We start from the raw sequence: 22,163 nt of genomic DNA, 5'->3' as shown, positions 1-22,163 counted from the left end.
TTACTATTTCTCACGGAAGCCTACGGGCGTTCACACGAAGTATAATCTCATTACACAAATTAAATTAGAGTAACAATTTACTAAATGATGCAATTCCGTCAGTAACTTTCTTCAGATATTGCGTTCTCCTTGAACTATCGATAACCAATAATACAAGTAGGTATAGGTCTGCGAATCAAGTAAAGTCCATTATACAGGGTGGTTATTTATGTGTGACGTTCCCGTTGCCAATTTACCTTATACTGAGTAACTTTCACTACAGGGCCAACTCTGAAATCCCTTAAAAAAACTACAGCACATACATTTCGGTTGAGTAGGTATCATCAAGTACATATTCATGTTTAGTATTTATCTGCTTTTCTGTAGTTCAGGTTGAATATTTCTCAGTATGTTGGGTACATTGAAATGGCTTATGGAACTTCAGTGACAAAATTGCACCCTGTATAGATCTCTAGTAGCCTATTATGTGGAGTAACAATAGATGTAGACTGTAGGTTCTCAGATAATCTGCTGATAAGAGCGTTATCAAATTGTCTTAAGGGTCAGCAATAGGTAATCGAGGGTTGGCATTGTCATAGAATTATGTAGTAAATGATGCTCTACAGCCTTGAAAAAAATCACACCGGTAGTCGAAGAGTCTAGCTAGGTGCTGAATCATTCGAATTTAAGTAAATACTTATGGATAACTGTAAATTAAATTCAGAATATGACGAAAAACCACTCCCGTATTGTAACAACTGTGTCGTAATCATCAAGAATTTTCATATGATTCTTATCAAATTATAAAGTTAAAGGCTTGGACTAGGCGTTAAATACCTTGTTTTTTAATAAACATACACTTATTTTGTGTAAATTAATCCCAAACTTGAGCAATTTTTTTCCCTCAAATCTTCATACAAATATCTATGGCGGCTTTCTGTGTTATAAAATCATAAACACAAGTGACGTTTGACTCAGTTCAGTCTGGCGAAAGACAGTCTGGGAAAAAATAAGTATGGAACGCGTACGAAAAATAATGGCGAGCACCGCTCACAGAGTACTTTTTACGCTATCATAGACATCTTTGGCTTTTGTCATCTGTCAGTGTCAGTCAGTCAATCGTTTAGTTTGAAAAATAATTTCAAATCATAAATAAATTAAGATTTAACAGTTATTTATATATTATTATTACTGTGGATAAGTGCAGTGTTTGTGTGGAGGTACCTAACTATTAGTGTTGCTTGATATTATTGATAATAATTATGTTTTATAAAACTTGTGAAATATGTGGTTTAAGAGCCGCTAGCCGGTCGTATAGATGGCCAAAAGAGAATTTTCATGGCCAAATTTCCACTGGATGAGGAAAGGTAAGCTACAATTAAAGGCATAGGATTTAGATTATTTATATGTATAAAAAAGTTAAAGTCTAATAAAATAACTGGAGGGTCAGCACAACCAACAATAGTGCATGAATGTTTTTTTTATCGATATCGATATTTTTATTTATCATTAGTTCGCACAGCTCATCAATCAGAACAACTTATGTCTACTAGTTTTGGAAATAAGCGAAAATCAAATTCGGATCTCCATACAAAAATTACCAGTGACTTTTATTATACCTACTTAAATAATATTTAATTGTTTAATAATAATTATAAAAATGTTGTTTGCAGATGTAAACAGTGGGTTAAGATGACCGGTAAGGAGGATCTGGTTTATGTGCCTATTGAAAAGCTACATCAACTTAAACGAATTTGTGGCAATCATTTTCTACCACAACATTTTAAGAACACAATTGAAAAAAAAACAATTCCATGTGTGGGACTTACTGCAGACACTTTATTTTATAATAAATAAATATAATTATATTTTTCCACTTTTATTTTATTTCAACATTGTATCATAGCACTTACGTCAACGGAAAATCTCGAGTTTATTTTAAGGATTATATGTTTGTGTTCAAATAGGAACATAACATAACGTTGAACCGAGACTTAACGTTGGTGTCATTGTGTAACACTGAAATCCTATTGTGTAAAACTGAAATTAAAGTAATACATACATTCGCACTTTTTTTTTTACTAGTTATCGATAAAAATATCCATAAGAAGCACATCACTATTTCAGCGGGGCTATGTTGGCAGTTTTGTACGTCATAATTTTTGTTTTGTTGGTACCCTCTGTTAGTACGCGTGAATAAAAAAAAATAATACAAGTATTTTTTTCTTTTTTTTTCCCTTGTACTCCCATCTCTTAAAACGTAGTGTTCTTTTCTCTATGACTCAGTTGGCCGCTGGCCTCCAAAGAAGGGTCACGTCGGTTTAGGCAGCACTGACAGCTCGCGATCTTATCGTGTACAGATACAAAATCACTGCACATTGGTTGTCATTGCACTTTTTCAACTTTTATGACACCAACATAATTTGATTTGAAATTGAGGAAGCATAATTCTTCCAGTATATTCAATACATTAAATTATATTAGATAGTGTGCAATATTCTCGTGACATTACAGTCTCGTAAAGGTCTGATGAGGAGCAGGAATATAGCGAATGGATCTAAGTGATGACAATACGCACGAACATCAGGTTAGGGATCAAAAATACAGTCTCTTGGTGCTGGTTGAGGTATGGTCTCGTGAGGATCTGATGAGGGCAATAACACGGTGGTGGCTCAATTTTATTTCAAAGATGTTAATAGCTAAAAACATCGAGTTTGGGCTATTAAGTATGTTTTTCAGAGAGAGAGAAAGAGATTTTATTTTTCCTCTGGATGTGTTAGGTTTACTAAGTTCATTCTGTTAATGGCATCAAGTTGTTATGTGTTCATAAGTAATAATTATTTATTAACAAAATGCTGTTGGTTCTCCACGAAAATGTAAAAATAAAAATAAAATAAATAAAAATAAATTCGTAACGTAAAATTGTCAATGACGGAATTTCTTCTATAGACAGTAGCCACAAAAAAACAAACGATAGATAGCGTGACTTGAAGATAAAGATACATTTATTCGACACATAGACAGCAACAACAAAAAAAATACAGATTTAAAGAAAACAAACACATACTTATACAAAACAACAAAGAAAAAAAAGGATACACATCAAAATAACTGGAAAAAATATAAGCCCCAATTTACTTGTGTGGGACAGGGAGTACCATAATATATTTTTTGGGTTACTCCCCATCTATGTGAAATATCAGCTTGATATCTTTACCCGTTTCTGAGAAAAAGGGCGGTGACAGACGGACAACAAAGAGATCCTATAACGGTTGCTTTTTTTCTTTTGACGTTCGAAACCCTAAAATTAATTAAAAATATTATGCTGCTACCAAAAAATATTACCTACTTACAGGTATTGAAAAAGCGGTATATAGTACTAAACAAATTATAAACAAACAAAAAACCCGACTGCACGCTAAAAATATTAAAACAAGTCCCAATGTTAATGGAAAGTATCGTAGGCGGGGACCAGCAGAGGGTTCACCATTTAGCTGAATGTTACTTAGAAAACGGCCTTGAGTGGCGGTCAAGTTGGTCCCCGCCTGCGATACTTTCCATTAACATTGGGACTTGTTTTCATGTTTTTAGCGTACAGTCGGGTTTTTCGTTTGTTTATAATTGTATTTTTTTATTTGTAACTTTTTAGTTGTTTTTTTTTTATGAAATTTTACGTCAGTAGTTCATGATCATTTTTTATTTCAATAATTTTGGTGTTGTTATTTAAATACCTTCAATATGCATATTTTTATAATGTGAAAATCAAGCCCTTTCATTTGATACCTTACACGGCAAAGTTGAATTATTATTTTTTCGATCATCACGTTATGTCCTCTAGAGGGCGCTATGTACAGTTCTCCCATATTAATAATGCGCATGCAAATCTTCGCAAACTGTCGTATTCCCGGAAACACCCGAATCAGTGCTTTAAACAAAGCACTTGCATTTTGATCCTTGTTCGAAAGAAATAGTAGTCAATATCATGTGACACATAATCGAAAACAATTTGGGCGGTCGGTGGCTGTCACCGATCAGTCAAGGGTCTCAAGGTCAAGATCAATATTACTTTTGTGGAATTATAAAGAGCTGCAATTACACATCGTTCTTGTTATTTTTTTCAAATGTGAATTTAATTTCAACTTTAATTATTTTTGACGATGCCATATTATGAGGCACATTTAAGAATAAAATATGCGTCACATTGATAGACTTCACTTTGCCAATAAAGCCACACCCAAAAGACCAAGTTTGTAATTGTAATATTATTGTGAATGATCAGCGCTGTAAATACTTTTGAACTGAGATTTTAATGTAAACATTTTTATTAATGTGAAATAATCAGTGCTGTAAATACTTTTGAACTGAGATTTCAATTTTTTTATATAAACCTGTGTTTGAAATCCATTTCTCCTTATAATATAAACCTTGTGTTATTCAAACCTTCATTCATCCATCTTTACATCAGCTTCAGTAAGACACTTGAAAAGTACCTACTATAATATTTTCGAAGTAAATTTTAATATTATGGAATATTATGAATTATCGAATCAAATTTCGTTACTGATAAATCAATTATCTCTTTTAGCACCAATTACATAATTCTACTAAAATTTCATGAAGAAAATGCACTTAGCCACTCTAAATACATAATAGTTTTCTAACGCTCGGGAATACGACCGTTGCCGAACAATGACGAAGATTTCTATGTGCATTATCAATTTTGGGGAACTGTACATTTTAATAGAACGTCACATAGCCTATAACCATCGCGCCATCAATACGCTTCTAACAATACCTCATACATCAAAATCTATCAAGCCGTTTAGGCTACAGGAGGGAACAAAGAAACAGACAAACATACATACATACAATAAAAAAACATTACCCTCCTCTTTCGGCAGTCCGGTAAAAAGGAGTAAGACAGGGGGTCATTCTGAACTTTTGCTCTACGAGTTTTGGAAATTAACTTTGTTGGACATGTGACTTTTTACCATGGAAAACGAATATTTTTTTTCGCGAATTTGCAAATCTCGTAGAACAAAAGTTGTTCAGAATGACCCCTTGAGGCATCCCCTTTTGGCTTAGTATAGCCCTTTTGCGACACTATGTATTTACTTTGCTTTGTCGTCGGGGTTCAGTTGGCTGGAGGATGCCCGAAACTTATTATCTACACTTTAATACTTGTAGTTACCTTTCTACAAGTAAATACCACATTTGTTTGAGAAAGCTAATCGGGTTCCGAGTATAGAGTAAAGTGGCACCCCCATTAATTTCTACTCTTTCCTGGTGCCTACCAGTGCAAGTAAGAATTATACTTACTTACCCTAAAATCACCCAAAATGTACTTGAACATAATTGTCAATAAAGTTGGCGAGTAAAAGTTTATCGACCCACTGTGCAAACTTACATGTGTGCGTGTCACTGCGTGTGCTGTGTGAAGAGCATTGAAAACCCAAAATTGGCACGGCACGTCACCCTGTACGGGCCCTTAAACGTGTCAGTTAGATTTTTATGGTAGAAATAACCTGAATATTAAAATTCTTCTTTCATACAAAACAAGGCTTTGTGATCTTTGCATCTCCTATTTTTAATTAGCTCTTTCAATGCAGACCAACAAATGTGAACAGATTGTTGTGTCAGTCATATTATGTCCGGGAGGGGAAATTTCACTGATAATAATCTTGATAAAATGCCTGGTTATGCTAACCAAATTTCTTTACAGTATAGACACTATTGTCCATAATTTTATATTCTATTTTTTTAAATATGACTCTGGAATATCTTTCCCCCATTTTTCTTTCTAGAATATACAGACCTTTTTTAAATGAGGAGTAGGTTTATTTCTGACTTTGATTAAGAATAAATATTATAATCATTAAATTATTGATGAAATTCACGCCTTCATTAGATGATGATGAACTCACCTGCATAGTGACTTCATACTGCACTACCAGTGGCTTGTCTCCAAACACAAAGGGGCGGTCAAGCAGGGCCGATACAGCTGCATGCTTGGCCTCTGTAGCCAGCACTAGACCGAGGTCTGCGTTGAACGCCTTCTTGATAGGGGTGGTTATCTGTGGGAGATTGTGTATTTGAAGAAAACTATGCGTTAAGATTGATGCAAATGTTTTGTGATTAAAATAGGTTGAAAAGTTCAAACTAGACAGCTTTGATTCAAATAACGTGCAACTATTTACAGTATGAATTGTGTGAACAAAAATTGTTTTGTAGTTTTCCAGACAGGATGAGGTCTTGCCCCTTTTTGCATTACAATACTAACATTATAATAATATCAAGATATCTCTGTATTGTACAGTAAAATAAATTAGCATGAATGTTACGCATCTGATGTGTTATGCAATGGCATAAACATCACACCTATAATAGGCAGATGTCTGTTGAACCGCCATCTCACCTTAATTTTATGTTCATCCCAATGTATGTGATTATTTTCTTTGTTATAATTAAACATGGCTAAGAATAACAACACTTGGGGTAACATTACCATTCTCCCTAAAAAAAACACAACTGTTTGGGAGCTATGCTATCACCAAATCATTAAAATAATATAACACCCTGCTTTATCCGTTGGGGGTTTAAAAAGCCATAGTGATCTCACCTGCCATAGGCCATCATACTTGGCTATTTCTTCAGCGACACCCTTCTTCTTGGCTTCAGACTTGACCCATTTCTTTTCAAAGGCTTCCTGGTCATCAAAGTGTTCCATGAAGAATGCCTTGTCTTTGTCCACTTGGGGACTGTGGTAGGTCTCTGCTTCCTCTACAGTCTGAGTAGAAAATAAATGATAAAGATGAAAAATAGATAAGTAGTTCAATACAACATAGTATTCCTACTTGCAATCAGTAGCAATGTTAATTTGTATTAGGTTTGGCAAACAAACTGAACAGGTTTAATTCAGAATTATTATGATAGGATAAAGCATAAATTGCAGTGTGGTACTATAGTTATTCTGGAATTATGCTAACAAGATTATGCTTGATAAAGTAATTGATGGTTGGGACCTATTTTAACCAAGATTAGTGTTTCAAACAGACTTTTAAGTACATCTGGAATAACTTTATCAAACTGTGTGTTTATTCAGATAAGAAATGTCTGCTTAAGATACAGAAATTCAGTAAATTTTGAATTGGGGTCAGATAGAAGAACTAGATCAATAAACCTATTTAAACTTGAATATTATAATTATCAGACCAAAATCTTTGGTTAGTGGGTCTTCTTATTATCCAATATTGAGATTTTTATCACATTCATGAAACAGCATATAATCTATCTACACATATTTGGTGGTTCTTATGGTGAGTGAGGTATTTTAACAAGGCTGCACATTCGTAAACTATCAGCAGAAGTAAGACCGATTTAAATCTACAAAAAGGTTAGCAAAAAGTCTAATAGGAAATCTAACCTCAACTGTTGCCTCATCCGCATCTTGTTCCTCAGCCAGCGCCAGGCTGGCTCCGAGGCTCAGGAGCAGAGCACTCAATAAAAACCGCTTACTACTTAGTAGGGTCATCTGAAACAAATGTATCAAGCAAAAATTAGGAACTGATTGTCAAAATGCCGACGGCCGAGCGAAGTTAGTGGTTTATAGTGGTAGAAAAACTCCACGATGAGAACTTATGTTAATTCAATTAAAAACAAGCGTGCATAGCTCAATAACCCGGGCCCAAACACTACCACCGGATATCCTCAATATGCAATTGTGGAATAGGGACAGGAGGAAGACCAAAGGCAGAATAAGTAAAAAAAAGAGCTGTAAAGATTTTTACCTTGTTGAAGTTATTTATTACTAAAACAACATTAATTAGCAGCTAATACACATCAGCACCGGCAAGATAACACACACACAAGACAGAAGACAAAAAATTGCAGAAATCGTCGAGTTGACTTGACTGACAGACTCCTCAAATTTTATGAAAAAATTTAGCCAATCAAAAACAAACAGTTGTCGGCCATATCGGTAGCGTTCTGAAATTTTATTTTAGCGATTCATTCAATAAAATTTGTACGGGATACTACGGTCGTTGTTCTGAGGTTTATCTTTTCTATTTGTTCAGGATGACTTTCCTTCCTTTCGGCCGGGTCACCCTTATACCCTGGACTTCTCGTTAGAGTAGGCACTTAATTTCCCTCGCCCGTTGCACAGTACACGCTAAATTAATACACCATTATTATCTTGCTGGCATAACCTACTTGCTTCCTCAGAGTAACTTACGAAAGTAACTAGCTAAATAAAGATAGTTCCTGTTCCTATATCACTATTTACCTACCTACCTATAGAGCTTAGTCTATTTATCTCAGTTCTATAGGTAGGTAGGTATACCTACATGTATAAATGATAATCAAGCACTATCAACGCTCTGCCGTCTGCCGCCGGTCAGACAGGCCACTAAAACCAGTATCATTCAGAGTTGAAGCTCGTAGGTCGTCGACATGGTGTACAAATTGTTGTGTTTGTTTACGATCATCACGTCGGCTAGAAGTGATAGTGCTCGAAGACCGCATATCGTATTGATTATTGCTGATGATTTGGTAAGTTTTATTGTTTTATTATGATAAATGACCCTAAATTTACCGGATTCAACGGTTTCCCTAAATAAAATCGAAGGTACGCACCTACGACTTCAGAAAGAATACCTACTTAAAAACTGTCGGTTAAATCTCAAAATTAATTATAGTTATTGACCTCATCGGGGTAGGCATAGATATGTAGATGGATTGGTGACCCACACTCCTCCGGCCTAATTATAATTCCTATTGAGTACCATCCTCTAAGAGTAATTAGTATAATAGGTATTCAGGTTAAGTACCTACTGTGAAAAAAATACCTATCCCAGCCCTGAATCGAATCCGGGGTCAGACGACTGTACTCGAGATCGAGACATTACGCATTCAGAGTTAAAAAAAACACTGATTCATTCACAGTGCTTGCCAGTAACAGTGAGTCGTTGTTTCCAGGGTTGGAATGACGTGGGTTTCCACGGGCTGAACCAGGTGGGCACCCCCAACCTGGACGCGCTGGCGTACAGCGGCCGCGTCCTGCACAACTACTACGTCAACCCCATCTGCACGCCCTCCCGCGCCGCGCTCTTCACCGGCAAGCACCCCATACACACAGGTACCTGACTCACATACAACCTGGACGCGCTGGCGTACAGCGGCCGCGTCCTGCACAACTACTACGTCAACCCCATCTGCACGCCCTCCCGCGCCGCGCTCTTCACCGGCAAGCACCCCATACACACAGGTACCTGACTCACATACAACCTGGACGCGCTGGCGTACAGCGGCCGCGTCCTGCACAACTACTACGTCAACCCCATCTGCACGCCCTCCCGCGCCGCGCTCTTCACCGACAAGCACCCCATACACACAGGTACCTGACTCACATACAACCTGGACGCGCTGGCGTACAGCGGCCGCGTCCTGCACAACTACTACGTCAACCCCATCTGCACGCCCTCCCGCGCCGCGCTCTTCACCGGCAAGCACCCCATACACACAGGTACCTGACTCACATACAACCTGGACGCGCTGGCGTACAGCGGCCGCGTCCTGCACAACTACTACGTCAACCCCATCTGCACGCCCTCCCGCGCCGCGCTCTTCACCGGCAAGCACCCCATACACACAGGTACCTGACTCACATACAACCTGGACGCGCTGGCGTACAGCGGCCGCGTCCTGCACAACTACTACGTCAACCCCATCTGCACGCCCTCCCGCGCCGCGCTCTTCACCGGCAAGCACCCCATACACACAGGTACCTGACTCACATACAACCTGGACGCGCTGGCGTACAGCGGCCGCGTCCTGCACAACTACTACGTCAACCCCATCTGCACGCCCTCCCGCGCCGCGCTCTTCACCGGCAAGCACCCCATACACACAGGTTACCTGACTCACATACTAACAACCTGAAAACCTGGATTAACCTGGACGCACTGGCGTACAGCGCATCCTGGACCAATAAGTTCAAAAATCACTTTCAAATTCGTTTTCTCTTGTACCCAGGCATGCAGCATTCCGTGCTATTCGACATGGAGCCGCGCGGACTGCCCCTGTCTGAGAAACTGCTGCCTCAGCACCTGAAGGAGCTGGGTTACAGTACGCACCTCGTCGGGAAGTGGCATCTGGGCTTCTTCAAGAAGGAATATCTACCTTTGAACCGAGGGTATAATAAACTATAAAGTTATGTAGGTAACTAACCGACCTATCCCACGTAGGCGTTCCAGAGAGCATCGATAAAATTTCAACGGTGTTCGATTTCCAGGTTCGAATCTCACCTCGGCTTTTGGACGGGCCGAATCGACCACTTTGATCACGTTTCCATGGAAAAAGGAACTTGGGGAACTGATTTTAGACGAGGTACGCCTATTTATTTTACCTAGCGCTACATGCTGTGGAACTTCTTCTCTGAAAGTACAAAATATACCTACCTAATACTGCCTAGTTAATACCGATTTAATGTTTCAGGATTCGACATAGCTCACGATTTGTATGGCCAATACGTCACCGATATTTTCACAGAAGAAAGTGTTAAGGTACCTAACTACACCTTGAGTGCACTTTAGATCTTACCTTTATTCACCCTTATTTCACCACAATACTATTCACAGATAATCCGCGCTCACAACCAGTCGACCCCGCTGTTCCTGACGATAGCTCACTCGGCGGTGCACAGCGGCAACCCGCCGGACCCCATCCGCGCCCCGCACCGCCTGGTGGAGACCTTCCGGGGCATTGAGGACCTGCAGCGGCAGAAGTTTGCTGGTACTGGTTACCTTTTGTTTTTAGACGGAAGCGTAAGCGTATTTAGACGCCTTTTTGGGAAAGGCTCATAGAACCGAACGTGGATACGAGTTTTCCAATGGGAGAGGCCTACGGTTGGATGATTAACTGATGATGAAATAAAAGATACACGAGCGCTCACATTTCCAAGCCTTTCCTTAAATCTACATTTTAAGTCAGCCTCGTGTTCCATGATCTTATGATGATTGATAGAACTAAGCAAGCACGGATCGTCCCCTAACAAACATAAAAGTTACTCTCAAATTTTCCACTTGATTTTCCAGCGGTGCTATCCAAGCTGGACTCGTCAGTGGGCGCGGTGACAGCAGCCCTGTCAGCCGCGGGCATGCTGGAGAACACGCTCCTCATCTTCACCACCGACAACGGAGGCGCGGCAGCTGGCTTCAACGACAATGTTGGCTCCAACTGGCCGCTAAGAGGAGTAATATAATGCTGTTCACAATTTCCCCATCTACTTAGATCCATGCATTTGTAGGACCTTTACAAACGTTTATTCTGTTTGTTCAGGTGAAAAACACGCTATGGGAGGGCGGCGTGCGCGGTGCGGGGCTGGTGTGGGGCGCCTCTCTCCCGCGCGGCTCGCTCGTCACTGGCGCAGTGCAGATGTGCGACTGGCTGCCGACCATCTACCGTGCCGCTGGCGGGGACGTAAGGTGATTATATTTAGTAGACTTGATAGTCTAGGGGTGGCTCCAGGCAGGCTCTAGGCGATAATACGTGTGACATCTGTGACCTCATGAAACAAATACATTCACTTAAACCCAAGGACTTAAGTCCTTGCTTAAACCATTATTGTAAAACCGCCTATCTATCCAAAATACTCTATACTTACCCTTCTTCTTTATTTGTGAAAGTCTTCTGAAGTACACTGTGAAGTTTTGTCCAACATAGGCCTTATTTACTAGTGAGGCTTGCATTAACAGAAAACAATTTTATTATATCGTCGCAGCACCCTGGGTGCCATAGACGGCGTGGACGTGTGGGGCGCGCTGGCGGGCGCCGGGTCGATGCCGCCGCGCCGCGCGCTGCTGCACAACATTGATGACATCTGGGGCAGCGCCGCCATCACCGTTGACCAGTGGAAACTTGTCAAAGGTACGATATATAAGAGAAGACAGAGTGCACATAAAAAAAACACACCTACTTAATCATCATCAGTAATTGCTCCAAACTTAAACTAAGGTTCATACCAGATAATTAGAATATCAAATTGGCCCCTAAATTGCTTCTGATGGTGAAGAATATCGGCGATGTGAAGATCGTTCAGTTTTTATAATTAGGAATAGAAGGGGTTCTAAGACACTGCCCTGTGGTACACCACAATAGTTTTCTTATTTTCATATGAACACAATCTCCAGGCACGAACCACAACGGCACGTGGGACGGGTGGTACGGGCCGGATGGGCGCGAGGGCTCGTACGACGTAGACGCTGTATACAAGAGCCCCGCTGGTGTGGTGTTGCAGAAAGGAGGGTACATGCCTGATAAGGAAACCATACTAGCGTTGAGGTGAGTGTTTTATAACCATTCGGGAGTTGAAGAACGCTACTTCACCATACCATGATCTTATCAAGATATAATATCCACTTAGTTATAATATACTTTCTACTACCTACATACCCCAAAAAAGTAGTCATACTATAGTGTAAGACCCCAACGCCCAGAGTCAGGGAGCTATATATAAATGTCCACCTGCAATCCACATAAAAGTCTAAGGTATTCCTATGTACTATTTCAATTTAAGCCTATGACCGACAAAATTTCAGAGAGCAAGCGACAGTATCGTGTAAGAATGTGACAGCAGTGCCGTGTGAGCCACTGCAGGCGCCGTGCCTCTTCAACGTGCAGGAGGACCCCTGCGAGATGAGAAACTTGGCTGAAGAGTGAGTGTTTATACACTCACGGGCAATAAATGTTCCACTCAGAAAAGCACCGAATTGCTCCTAAACGGAAAAGGCTTGCTTAATGAAGCCTTCTGCAACATTGAAGTACGTTTAACAAAGCATCAGGATATTAGTTACCAACTAAAAACGGTAATATTTTGTTAATTTTTTTTTATTAAATGTTTAAAAAAATTAGGTTGTTTGGCGACATTTTGTGAATGCAACCTTTTCATTGCCCGGCAGTGTAACATTAAATTACTTAAGTAGGTACATCATCCTGTAGTCATCCGGTGCTCTCCTAGTGACTGCTACAATACAAAAACGCTTAAGTAAATAATTTTATTAAACATGGACATGCAAGTATTTTAGGTCCTTTAAAAGTATGAAATCATTTGCAGTCTTCTAAGTATAGAGTACTGAGTAAGTACTTCTAAGTAATCTCGCGAGCAATGAAAAAGTTCCACAATCCATTGCCGTTCCATATGTCACTGGAACGTTTTCATTGCTTGTGTCGTGAGAGTTGTGAGTGTATTTATATTGTGTTTCCTCTGCAGATACCCAGAAGTACAACATATGCTTCTCTCTCGGCTGCAAGAGTTCAATCGCACGGCCGTCCCTCCGGGAAACTTTCCCTACGACAGCTCCGGAGACCCGAAGCATTGGGGAAGAGTTTTCACTAACTTCGGCGATTATCTTCCTATTAGTGTCTAATTACAACTGTGATAAAAATATTGAGATAAGATATTAAATAAACTCCTTGAATGCTAAGTTCGTCAGACTGGCCGGTAGGCCTATAGGTATATGTTTCAATGGTTTCAAGATTGCAATAAATGGTATATCACCTCCGGTAGGAATTTACTGTAAAATTACATTTTATTAATACTTATATTGATATAAAGTAAATAGATATAATTATAAATAGATCACTCATTAGGCATCATAAATTCATTAGGTACTTACGTTAAATCAATCATAAGTACCCTAGCAGCAAATAAAAATTGGGTATAGTTACATGACTACTGAAAATATTAGGTATGTATAGTTATAGTCCTTCGTGAATCTACTAATAAATGTAACGAATATTTTACTACATTAGGTTCAAAACTAGCAAACTCTATCTTAGATCGCACAAATTAAACGGAAGAAAACCTTGCTACTTTAGCATCATCATCACCCAGTTCATCACAATCATTCTTCATGCAACCTACGGATGAGGTTGAAGTGCTGAGTTATATTCGTCAACTCAAAAAAAATGTTGCACCAGGAATTGACAGCATTAATAACTCACTTGTTAAACTTATCGCACCTTACATCATACAACCTATCGTACACATATTTAATGTAAGTATCTCCTACTGTGGTATATTTCCGGATACCTGGAAATGAGCCTCCATCACACCAATTCATAAAGCTGGCATTAAGGAATTAACTATCGCCCAATAGCTCTCCTTCCAGTTTTTTTGTAAGCTTCTAGAAAAAATTGACAATAGCAGATTGGTAAAATGTTTGGAATCGAACAATAAAATTTCTTCCACCCGATTCGGTTTTGGCCATGGCCGATCAACTGAGGATACTGCAGTATCACTTCTAATCAGTTCAGTGTCTACAAACTTAGACAAAGGCAGATGCTGTATCGGTGCCTTTTTAGATCTGGCCAAGGCTTTCGATACGGTATCAATCAAAATTCTGATGAGAAAACTCGAAAACCTTGGCATAAGGCGCATACTGACTAGACTGGTTTTTAAGTTACCTCACTGACTGGTGACAACTGGTTAAGATAGGAGACACTTACAGTGACCCCATACCTATAGAATATGGAGTTCCACAAGGAAGCATTTTCATAACCCACGCTCTTTATTATTTACATAAATGATATTTCATCGGCCTTTCCTTCCTCATCAAATGCAGAAGTTATCTGCTATGCAGATGATACAGCCCTCATCTTTCACGATAATTCCTGGCAATCTGTCCACCTCCAGACTACTAACGGTCTATCACATATATTATATAAAAATGCCTATCTAGGAATTTATTAACTCTAAGTTCAGAAAAAACTAAATACCTCTGCTTTCACAAAACAGCCGCTTCCTAACCAGATTCTGACCTAGAAGTAAAAATCCATTCGTGTAATCTCTCAGATAACTTATTCTCATGTGTTTCAATTGAAAGGGCTTCCTCCATCAAGTATCTCGGCGTAATAATCGACGACAAATTAAACTCCCATAATCATCTACAATCACTAACGGGACGAGTAATGAAGCTCATAAATATCATGCGTTCTTTAAGAAATGGAGCCACCCTAGAAACGTTAAAACTTGTTTATATTATATATCTATACCCATATTAATTATTCTTTAATTAGTAAGCCACCTGTCAGACATTGCTAAATACTTTAGAATTAAACTCCTTATCAGACTACTCACGATACAGGCCTAGCCTAGTGTGAGGGTCACTGACACACTCATAGGAAAAACATCACCAATATTATTATTTGTATTACTACTATTTGTTAATTACTAAAATTCTTAAGTTTTTTGTTTTTTTTTTTAAATACTATTTCATTTTTAAGTTAAGTAGGCAAGTAGTTACAAATTTTAAGTTCTTTAAAGTTTTAAAATGTAAGTTTTATGTTTTAGATGTTAAAATATTATGTTTTCAAGTTTCTCAGCTTACATTTTTGATGTAGTCATGTAGGACAATACATATCGGAGATTGGCGGGTCCCCACCGTCCTACCTAACTGAAATCAGAATTTCAAAATACGCGAAAAAAAAATCATTTTCAAAATTTTTATGTTCAAAATTTTGTTGGTCACGTGACTTTTTACTATGGAGAATGACTTTTTTTTCGCTAATTTTGAAATTCTGATTTCAGTTTCGGGCTTAGATATAGCATGCTGCACATGTAGGTTTCGGCTTAGTGACCCTTTTTGCAACACCCTGTATAGGTGCGTAGGTACCTACCAATACCTCGTTACATATATGAATGATAATCAAGCACTATCAATGCTCTGCCGTCTGCCGCTGAGACAGGCCACTAAAACCAGTATAATTCATGGCTGAAGCTCGTAGGTCGTCGAGATGGTGTACAAATTGTTGTGTTTCTTTACGATGCTCGCGTCGGCTAGAAGTGATAGTGCGAGGAGACCGCATATCGTGTTGATTATTGCTGATGATTTGGTAAATTTTATTATTATGATTATTGAGTTAAAATCTACCTACCAACGGGGAACCCGGTAAACAGTATAATCACAAAATTTAACAAAGTTATTTGACCTTATCACGCCGCCGGTGGGGTTCTACCTTTTTTGGCATAAGATTTTTTTGCCTAATCTCGTATTGCATAGTAACGTTTGGTCAAAGTCTCGTTACGCCGAAAATCGTATGGCATAAATCTCGTTTAGTAAAAAGTTATTTCGCATAACATTGTTTAGCCTAATAATGGTATGGCCAAATCTTGAATAGCCTAATAATGCTATGGCATAGGTTTATACAAAGTAATAATATTCTTTTGGCTTTAACTTTGACGGAGCGTCTCCCTACATAGCGCAAACTGGTGCCTTGTATTGTTTCCGCTGTTTGGAAAACGCTCCGCTTTGGTTTTGATGAACATGTGCACCTAACACGCTCCTCCTCGCTTTGCTCGTCGTCGCACCTATTTTTAGGTTTCGATCTCATGGGGTTTGTAATAATTATATTGGTCGTTAACTTTCGATTTTTTGATCATACAATATCGTGATTTTCGTGATGTAGGAGAAAAATACCACAATTTGTACATTTACTACATACTTAATATATTATTTATTAAGATAACATTAGGAGAAACAAGATTATACATAGGTATAGACGAACATAAATTTGATCAAACGAAACTTAGGTGTTTAAAGATTGTGCCTAAAGAGTTTTAGACGAAACGAGCCTTATGCCACATAAGTCTTGGCAAAGTGATGGTTCGGCCAAAAAAGTTTAGACCATACGAGTTATGCGAAATGAGTTTTGGTCAATAAAGATTATGCCAGATGAGCGGAACCCCGCCGGTGGGCATAGGTGGATTGCTGAGTTACCAACACTTCTCCATCGTAATTATATGTCCTAGGGTGATCCTCCAAGTAGATAAAATAATTTAACATTTAGATAAGTAGGTAGTTAGGTACTTGCCTAATTACTGTGAAACAAATACCTATCCCAGCCCGGAATTCAGTATGTTAAGTAAAATTAAATGATGCTGATTCCAAAACCATTTCGAGATATAATTATATAGTCCTCCTAGTAAATATTTCATAGATAAAAAAATAAAAAAGCGAAAGATTCCGATTTTATTAACAAAAACATAACTAAATATACTTTGTTCTTCGAGACGCTCCTCAAGGTCATAGTTTCAATATTTATTTTCTTTCTTTTCGAAAATTATTTCTATCACTGTTATCAAACAGACAGGAAACCATAATAAAGTACTTACCACAGAAACCCGGTTTTAACGTGTAATTATGCATTAGGTATTTTAAAAATAAAATTAGCGTAATGTAACGCGTGATGTAACGCTGTACAAAAAGAGCGGATCTTTAAAAAAACAAACCAGAGCCTCAAAATCAAAAATCTCCAAATATTATAAATCTACGTCACTCGAGACGAACTCGAGACAATATGCAATCGGAGCTTAGAATATTGATTCGGAGAAGATTCGGAGTTACGAAACACAGATGAAATATTACCTACTCTGTGCAGATTCATTTAAAGTACTTACCAGCAAATTATCGTTTCCAGGGTTGGAATGACGTGGGTTTCCATGGGCTGAACCAGATGGGCACCCCCAACCTGGACGCGCTGGCGTACAGCGGCCGCGTCCTGCACAACTACTACGTCAACCCCATCTGCACGCCCTCCCGCGCCGCGCTCTTCACCGGCAAGCACCCCATACACACAGGTACCTGACTCACATACAACCTGGACGCGCTGGCGTACAGCGGCCGCGTCCTGCACAACTACTACGTCAACCCCATCTGCACGCCCTCCCGCGCCGCGCTCTTCACCGGCAAGCACCCCATACACACAGGTACCTGACTCACATACAACCTGGACGCGCTGGCGTACAGCGGCCGCGTCCTGCACAACTACTACGTCAACCCCATCTGCACGCCCTCCCGCGCCGCGCTCTTCACCGGCAAGCACCCCATACACACAGGTTACCTGACTCACATACTAACTACCTGAAAACCTGGATTAACCTGGACGCACTGGCGTACAGCGAATCCTGGACCAATAAGTTCAAAAATCACTTTCAAATTCGTTTTCTCTTGTACCCAGGCATGCAGCATTCCGTGCTATTCGACATGGAGCCGCGCGGACTGCCCTTGTCTGAGAAGCTGCTGCCTCAGCATTTGAAGGAGCTGGGTTACAGTACGCACCTCCTGGGAAAGTGGAATCTGGGCTTCTTCAAGAAGGAATACCTTCCTTTGAACCGCGGGTAATCATAATTAGTAAACTAATCAATTAATTAGTAAAATAAATAAAAAAAAAGAAAAAAAAAATAAGAAAAAAAAAAAATTATTTTATTGCCTAACCTACCTATCCCACCGTAACAAATGAAATCATCTATCCATGTTGGCACAATAGGTACAGACAGAGAGCATTGATAAACACCAGTGTTCGATTTCCAGGTTCGATTCTCACCTTGGCTTTTGGACAGGCCGAATCGACCACTTTGATCACGTTTCCATGGAGAATGGAACTTGGGGAACAGATTTTAGACGTGGTAAGCCCATTTTTTTACCTAGCGCTATATGTTGTAAGTGTAGAACTTCTTCTTTGAAAGTAGGTACAATAATATAATTATCTTAATGTTTCAGGATTCGACATAGCTGACGATTTGTATGGTCAATACGTCACCGATATTTTTACAGAAGAAAGTGTTAAGGTAATTACACCTTGAGTGCACTTTAAATTAGAAAGAAAGAAAGATACATTTATTTGATACACTGGGACAGAATAATAAGACAGAAAAAGAAACAATAACAAAATAACGAGAATACTTAATACAGAACAAACAAACAAAACAAACAAATAAAGGATGCCATGTCCAGAGTGTCAAAACGGCACCAGCTCAGCATATGGACAGTGAGGCCACAGCGCTGGTTTTCAGCTGGCCCTTGAGTTGACCTCAGTCACGAACGCGAAGTTGGTATTATATATATATATATATTAATTATGATGGGTTGTGTTATGTGATGAGATATTAATAATTACATAGGTTATAAGTGTGGAAAGAAATAAATAAATAGTGGGTGAGATAGTGTTTGTGTAAGGTAGGTAGGTATATAGATAAAAAGTAATATGTACAATCTGTATTAAGTGTATTAAGTAATAAATATTAAATATTAGAAAAGGTAGAATAAATAAAATACAAAACATAAACTAAAAGTAAATAAAAGTGCACAATTGTAATAGGTAGTATTAGCCGGTACACAATGCCAGCCGATCATGGTACCGCCTACCTACTTATAAGCAGTGGCGGGTAGCCATTATGAAACGGCACCAACTTAATTACCACCAAATTAATTACTTTCACCCCTAAATGCAACACAAAACGCTTCGCAGATAATCCGCGCCCACAATCAGTCGACCCCGCTGTTCCTGACGATAGCTCACTCGGCGGTGCACAGCGGCAACCCGCCGGACCCCATCCGCGCCCCGCACCGCCTGGTGGAGACCTTCCGGGGCATTGAGGACCTGCAGCGGCAGAAGTTTGCTGGTACTGGTGGCCTTCTTTTGTTTTTAAACGTTAGCGTGTTAGGGAGATTCCCTTTTGGGAGAGGCCCATAGAACAGTACCGTGGATACGAGTTTACCAATGGGAGAGGCCCACGGCTAGATGTTGAAATAGAAGATGCACGAGAGCTCACATCTCTTAACAATATAACAATCTTTAAGTCAGTCTCGTTTTCCATGATCTTATGATGATTGATATACCTATAGAACTAAGCAGGCACGATCATCCCCTGACATAAAAGTTACTCTCAAATTTTCCATTTGATTTTCCAGCGGTTCTATCCAAGCTGGACACGTCAGTGGGCGCGGTGACAGCAGCCCTGTCAGCCGCGGGCATGTTGGAAAACACGCTTATCATCATCACAACCGACAACGGTGGCGCGGCAGCTGGCTTCAATGACAATGTTGGCTCCAACTGGCCGCTAAGAGGGGTAATACTGTTTATAATTTACCTGTGCCATCCACTTCGATCCATGCATTTGGAAGACCTTTTGAAATGTTTATTCTGTTGTCCAGGTGAAGAACACGCTATGGGAGGGCGGCGTGCGCGGCGCGGGGCTGGTGTGGGGCGCCTCTCTCCCGCGCGGCTCGCTCGTCACCGACGCAGTGCAGATGTGCGACTGGCTGCCGACGATTTACCGCGCTGCTGGCGGGGACGTAAGGTCTGGATATCAATAATAACTACTTAGGCTTGATGATCTAGGGGTGGCCCCATACTGGCCTTGGCTTCTTGCCACCCATAATGTCACATGTACACCATTTGTAAAACCGACCATCTATCCTAAATACTCAACCATAACTGGTAACTAATCTTTATTGTTTGTCTAAAGTCTTCTTTTACAAATGAACTGAACTGTGAAGTTATGTCTAACCTAAATGAGTATCCTTGTAGCAACCTGGGAGCCATAGACGGCGTGGACGTGTGGGGCGCGCTGGCGGGAGCGAGGTCGATGCCGCCGCGCCGCGCGCTGCTGCACAACATCGATGACATCTGGGGCAGCGCCGCCATCACCGTTGACCAGTGGAAACTTGTCAAAGGTACGGTATATAAGAGAAGACAGAGTGCATACAAAAAACACACCTACTTAATCATCATGAGTGATTGCTCCAAACTTAAAGTAAGGTTCATACCAGATAATTAGAATGTCAAATTGGCCCCTAAATTGCTTCTGACGGTGAAGAATATCGGCGATGTGAAGATCATTCAGTTTTTATAATTAGGAATAGAAGGGGTTCTAAGACACTGCCCTGTGGTACACCACAATAGTTTTCTGATTTTCATATGAACACAATCTCCAGGCACGAACCACAACGGCACGTGGGACGGGTGGTATGGGCCGGATGGGCGCGAGGGCTCGTACGACGTGGACGCTGTATACAAGAGCACCGCTGGTGTGGTGTTGCAGAAAGGAGGATACATGCCTGATAAAGAAACTGTATTAGCATTGAGGTGACTATTTTAAACCATTCGAGACTTGACGTTGAGAACGCTACTTCACCATACCATGATGTTCTCAAGCTAGATACACTTAAACTTACTAGAGTCAGGGTGCTATATGTAAATGTCCACCTACAATCCACATAAAAGTCTAAGGTATTCCTATGTACTTAAGAATATAATAATTAACTAAGTACTCGTATATGGCCGACAAAATTTCAGAGAGCAAGCGACTGTATCGTGTAAGAATGTAACAGAGGTGCCGTGTCTGCCGCTGCAGGCGCCGTGCCTCTTCAACATACAGGAGGATCCATGCGAGATGAGGAACTTGGCTGAAGAGTAAGTACACTTACCTACATTAACTTATCAGCCCGTAGTCCATAATGCCGTTCTGACCAAGGAGCGCTATAACAGATTAACTAAATATTTTATGCGTTATTAATAAGAGCGGTGGTAGCTCAGTCGGGTGAGCGCCCGCTTCTCAATCAAGAGATGCGGGTTTGAATCCCGGCGCTGACATGTACCAATGAGTTCTTTTAACTTAAGTACAATGTATACCATCACTCTTACGGTGAAGGAAAACATCGTGAGGAAACCTGCATATCTAGATCTAGCACATCTAGATATGTGAACCCACCAACCCGCAGTGGACCAGCGTGGTGGGAAATGGTCCAAGCTTAGGAAGGCAGTTTAGACCTTGGGGATATGCACAAAGGTTCCACTCGAGAGAGCCAGGTGCAGGTACTTACACCCCCACAGAGAATAGAATAGGATAGGCGTTATTAATAGAAAAGTACAAGACAGTAGATCTGATAACAGCGCACTATTGGACACATTGAGTATGAACCCGAGTCCGCGTTGTTCTTTGATAGGACATCAATATAAGGACTTCTCCTACATTTGAAAGTACGTTTGTATTGGAAATATGTAAGTACGAAAATATTATAAGTTAACATCTATTTATAATTGTATTGTGACATAGATATTTACAGTTTGATTAAATAAATTATTATGTACTGTTAATTTATAATTAATGTGTTTCATTCTCAGATATCCAGAAGTACTACAGATGCTTCTGTCCAGGCTACAAGAGTTCAACCGCACGGCCGTCCCTCCGGGGAACTTTCCCTACGACAGCTCCGGAGACCCGAAGCATTGGGGAAGAGTTTTCACCAACTTCGGCGATTATCTTCCTATTAGTGTCTAATTACAACTGTGATAAAAATATTGAGATAAGATATAAATAAACTCCTTGAATGCTAAGTTCGTCA

The 22,163-nt window shown here is 40.0% G+C and overlaps 3 protein-coding genes and 2 long non-coding RNA genes across 10 annotated transcripts in view; 3 read left to right on the top strand and 2 right to left on the bottom strand.

Annotated features, from left to right (window-relative positions):
• LOC105385657 (calnexin) overlaps nt 1–7,929 on the bottom strand; it is an 18,491-nt gene extending 10,562 nt beyond the window's left edge. For all 3 annotated transcript variants that reach the window (XM_048624845.1, XM_048624847.1, XM_048624846.1), the window contains exons 1-4: nt 7,767–7,929; nt 7,403–7,510; nt 6,599–6,766; nt 5,904–6,053 (exon numbers count right to left, since the gene is read on the bottom strand). In XM_048624845.1, coding sequence (XP_048480802.1) covers nt 5,904–6,053; nt 6,599–6,766; nt 7,403–7,510 — 426 coding nt within the window. In that variant the 5' untranslated portion in view covers nt 7,767–7,929. The remainder of the gene's footprint in view (nt 1–5,903; nt 6,054–6,598; nt 6,767–7,402; nt 7,511–7,766) is intronic.
• Nucleotides 1,133–1,853, top strand: LOC125489318. Its single transcript, XR_007266888.1, has 2 exons — nt 1,133–1,346; nt 1,653–1,853. It is a non-coding gene; the product is annotated as an uncharacterized LOC125489318 (long non-coding RNA).
• LOC105385674 (arylsulfatase I) lies at nt 7,175–13,558 on the top strand. 3 transcript variants are annotated; one of them, XM_048624850.1, is made up of 12 exons: nt 7,175–7,295; nt 8,956–9,115; nt 10,012–10,171; nt 10,271–10,365; nt 10,474–10,541; nt 10,617–10,770; nt 11,073–11,230; nt 11,317–11,462; nt 11,759–11,904; nt 12,168–12,318; nt 12,576–12,692; nt 13,247–13,558. In XM_048624850.1, the coding sequence occupies exons 1-12, from the start codon at nt 7,293–7,295 to the stop codon at nt 13,401–13,403; spliced, it is 1,515 nt and encodes a 504-aa protein (XP_048480807.1). In that variant the 5' UTR covers nt 7,175–7,292; the 3' UTR covers nt 13,404–13,558. The 3 variants fall into 3 exon arrangements, with proteins under 3 accessions (XP_048480807.1, XP_048480806.1, XP_048480808.1); XM_048624849.1 differs by lacking the exon at nt 7,175–7,295 and adding an exon at nt 8,259–8,529; XM_048624851.1 differs by lacking the exons at nt 7,175–7,295; nt 8,956–9,115 and adding an exon at nt 9,764–9,889.
• On the bottom strand, nt 8,950–17,630 carry LOC125489319. The gene is made up of 3 exons (XR_007266889.1): nt 17,506–17,630; nt 9,136–9,780; nt 8,950–9,006 (listed from the first exon to the last, which is right to left on the bottom strand). It is a non-coding gene; the product is annotated as an uncharacterized LOC125489319 (long non-coding RNA).
• On the top strand, nt 15,593–22,163 carry LOC125489317 (arylsulfatase B-like). 2 transcript variants are annotated; one of them, XM_048624853.1, is made up of 12 exons: nt 15,593–15,870; nt 17,455–17,614; nt 17,995–18,154; nt 18,348–18,442; nt 18,537–18,604; nt 19,285–19,438; nt 19,728–19,885; nt 19,971–20,116; nt 20,347–20,492; nt 20,754–20,904; nt 21,115–21,231; nt 21,943–22,163. In XM_048624853.1, exons 1-12 carry the CDS (start codon nt 15,772–15,774, stop codon nt 22,097–22,099), a joined length of 1,611 nt encoding a protein of 536 aa, XP_048480810.1. In that variant the 5' UTR covers nt 15,593–15,771; the 3' UTR covers nt 22,100–22,163. The 2 variants fall into 2 exon arrangements, with proteins under 2 accessions (XP_048480810.1, XP_048480811.1); XM_048624854.1 differs by lacking the exons at nt 15,593–15,870; nt 17,455–17,614 and adding an exon at nt 17,635–17,872.

The sequence above is a fragment of the Plutella xylostella genome, chromosome 13 (assembly GCF_932276165.1).
Source record: "Plutella xylostella chromosome 13, ilPluXylo3.1, whole genome shotgun sequence".
In the NCBI taxonomy this organism is placed as follows: domain Eukaryota; kingdom Metazoa; phylum Arthropoda; class Insecta; order Lepidoptera; family Plutellidae; genus Plutella; species Plutella xylostella.
This window is presented reverse-complemented; position numbering and strand designations above follow the sequence as displayed.

Excerpts from the sequence above, each read along its gene's own strand:
- LOC105385674 (XM_048624849.1), top strand. The coding sequence starts at position 8,431 with ATGGTGTACAAATTGTTGTGTTTGTTTACGATCATCACGTCGGCTAGA. Across the intron at positions 8,530-8,955 it reads TGATTATTGCTGATGATTTG|GGTTGGAATGACGTGGGTTT; the intron begins GTAAGTTTTATT and ends CGTTGTTTCCAG. Across the intron at positions 10,172-10,270 it reads TATCTACCTTTGAACCGAGG|GTTCGAATCTCACCTCGGCT; the intron begins GTATAATAAACT and ends TTCGATTTCCAG.
- LOC125489317 (XM_048624853.1), top strand. The coding sequence starts at position 15,772 with ATGGTGTACAAATTGTTGTGTTTCTTTACGATGCTCGCGTCGGCTAGA. Across the intron at positions 20,493-20,753 it reads CCAGTGGAAACTTGTCAAAG|GCACGAACCACAACGGCACG; the intron begins GTACGGTATATA and ends CACAATCTCCAG. Across the intron at positions 21,232-21,942 it reads ATGAGGAACTTGGCTGAAGA|ATATCCAGAAGTACTACAGA; the intron begins GTAAGTACACTT and ends TTTCATTCTCAG.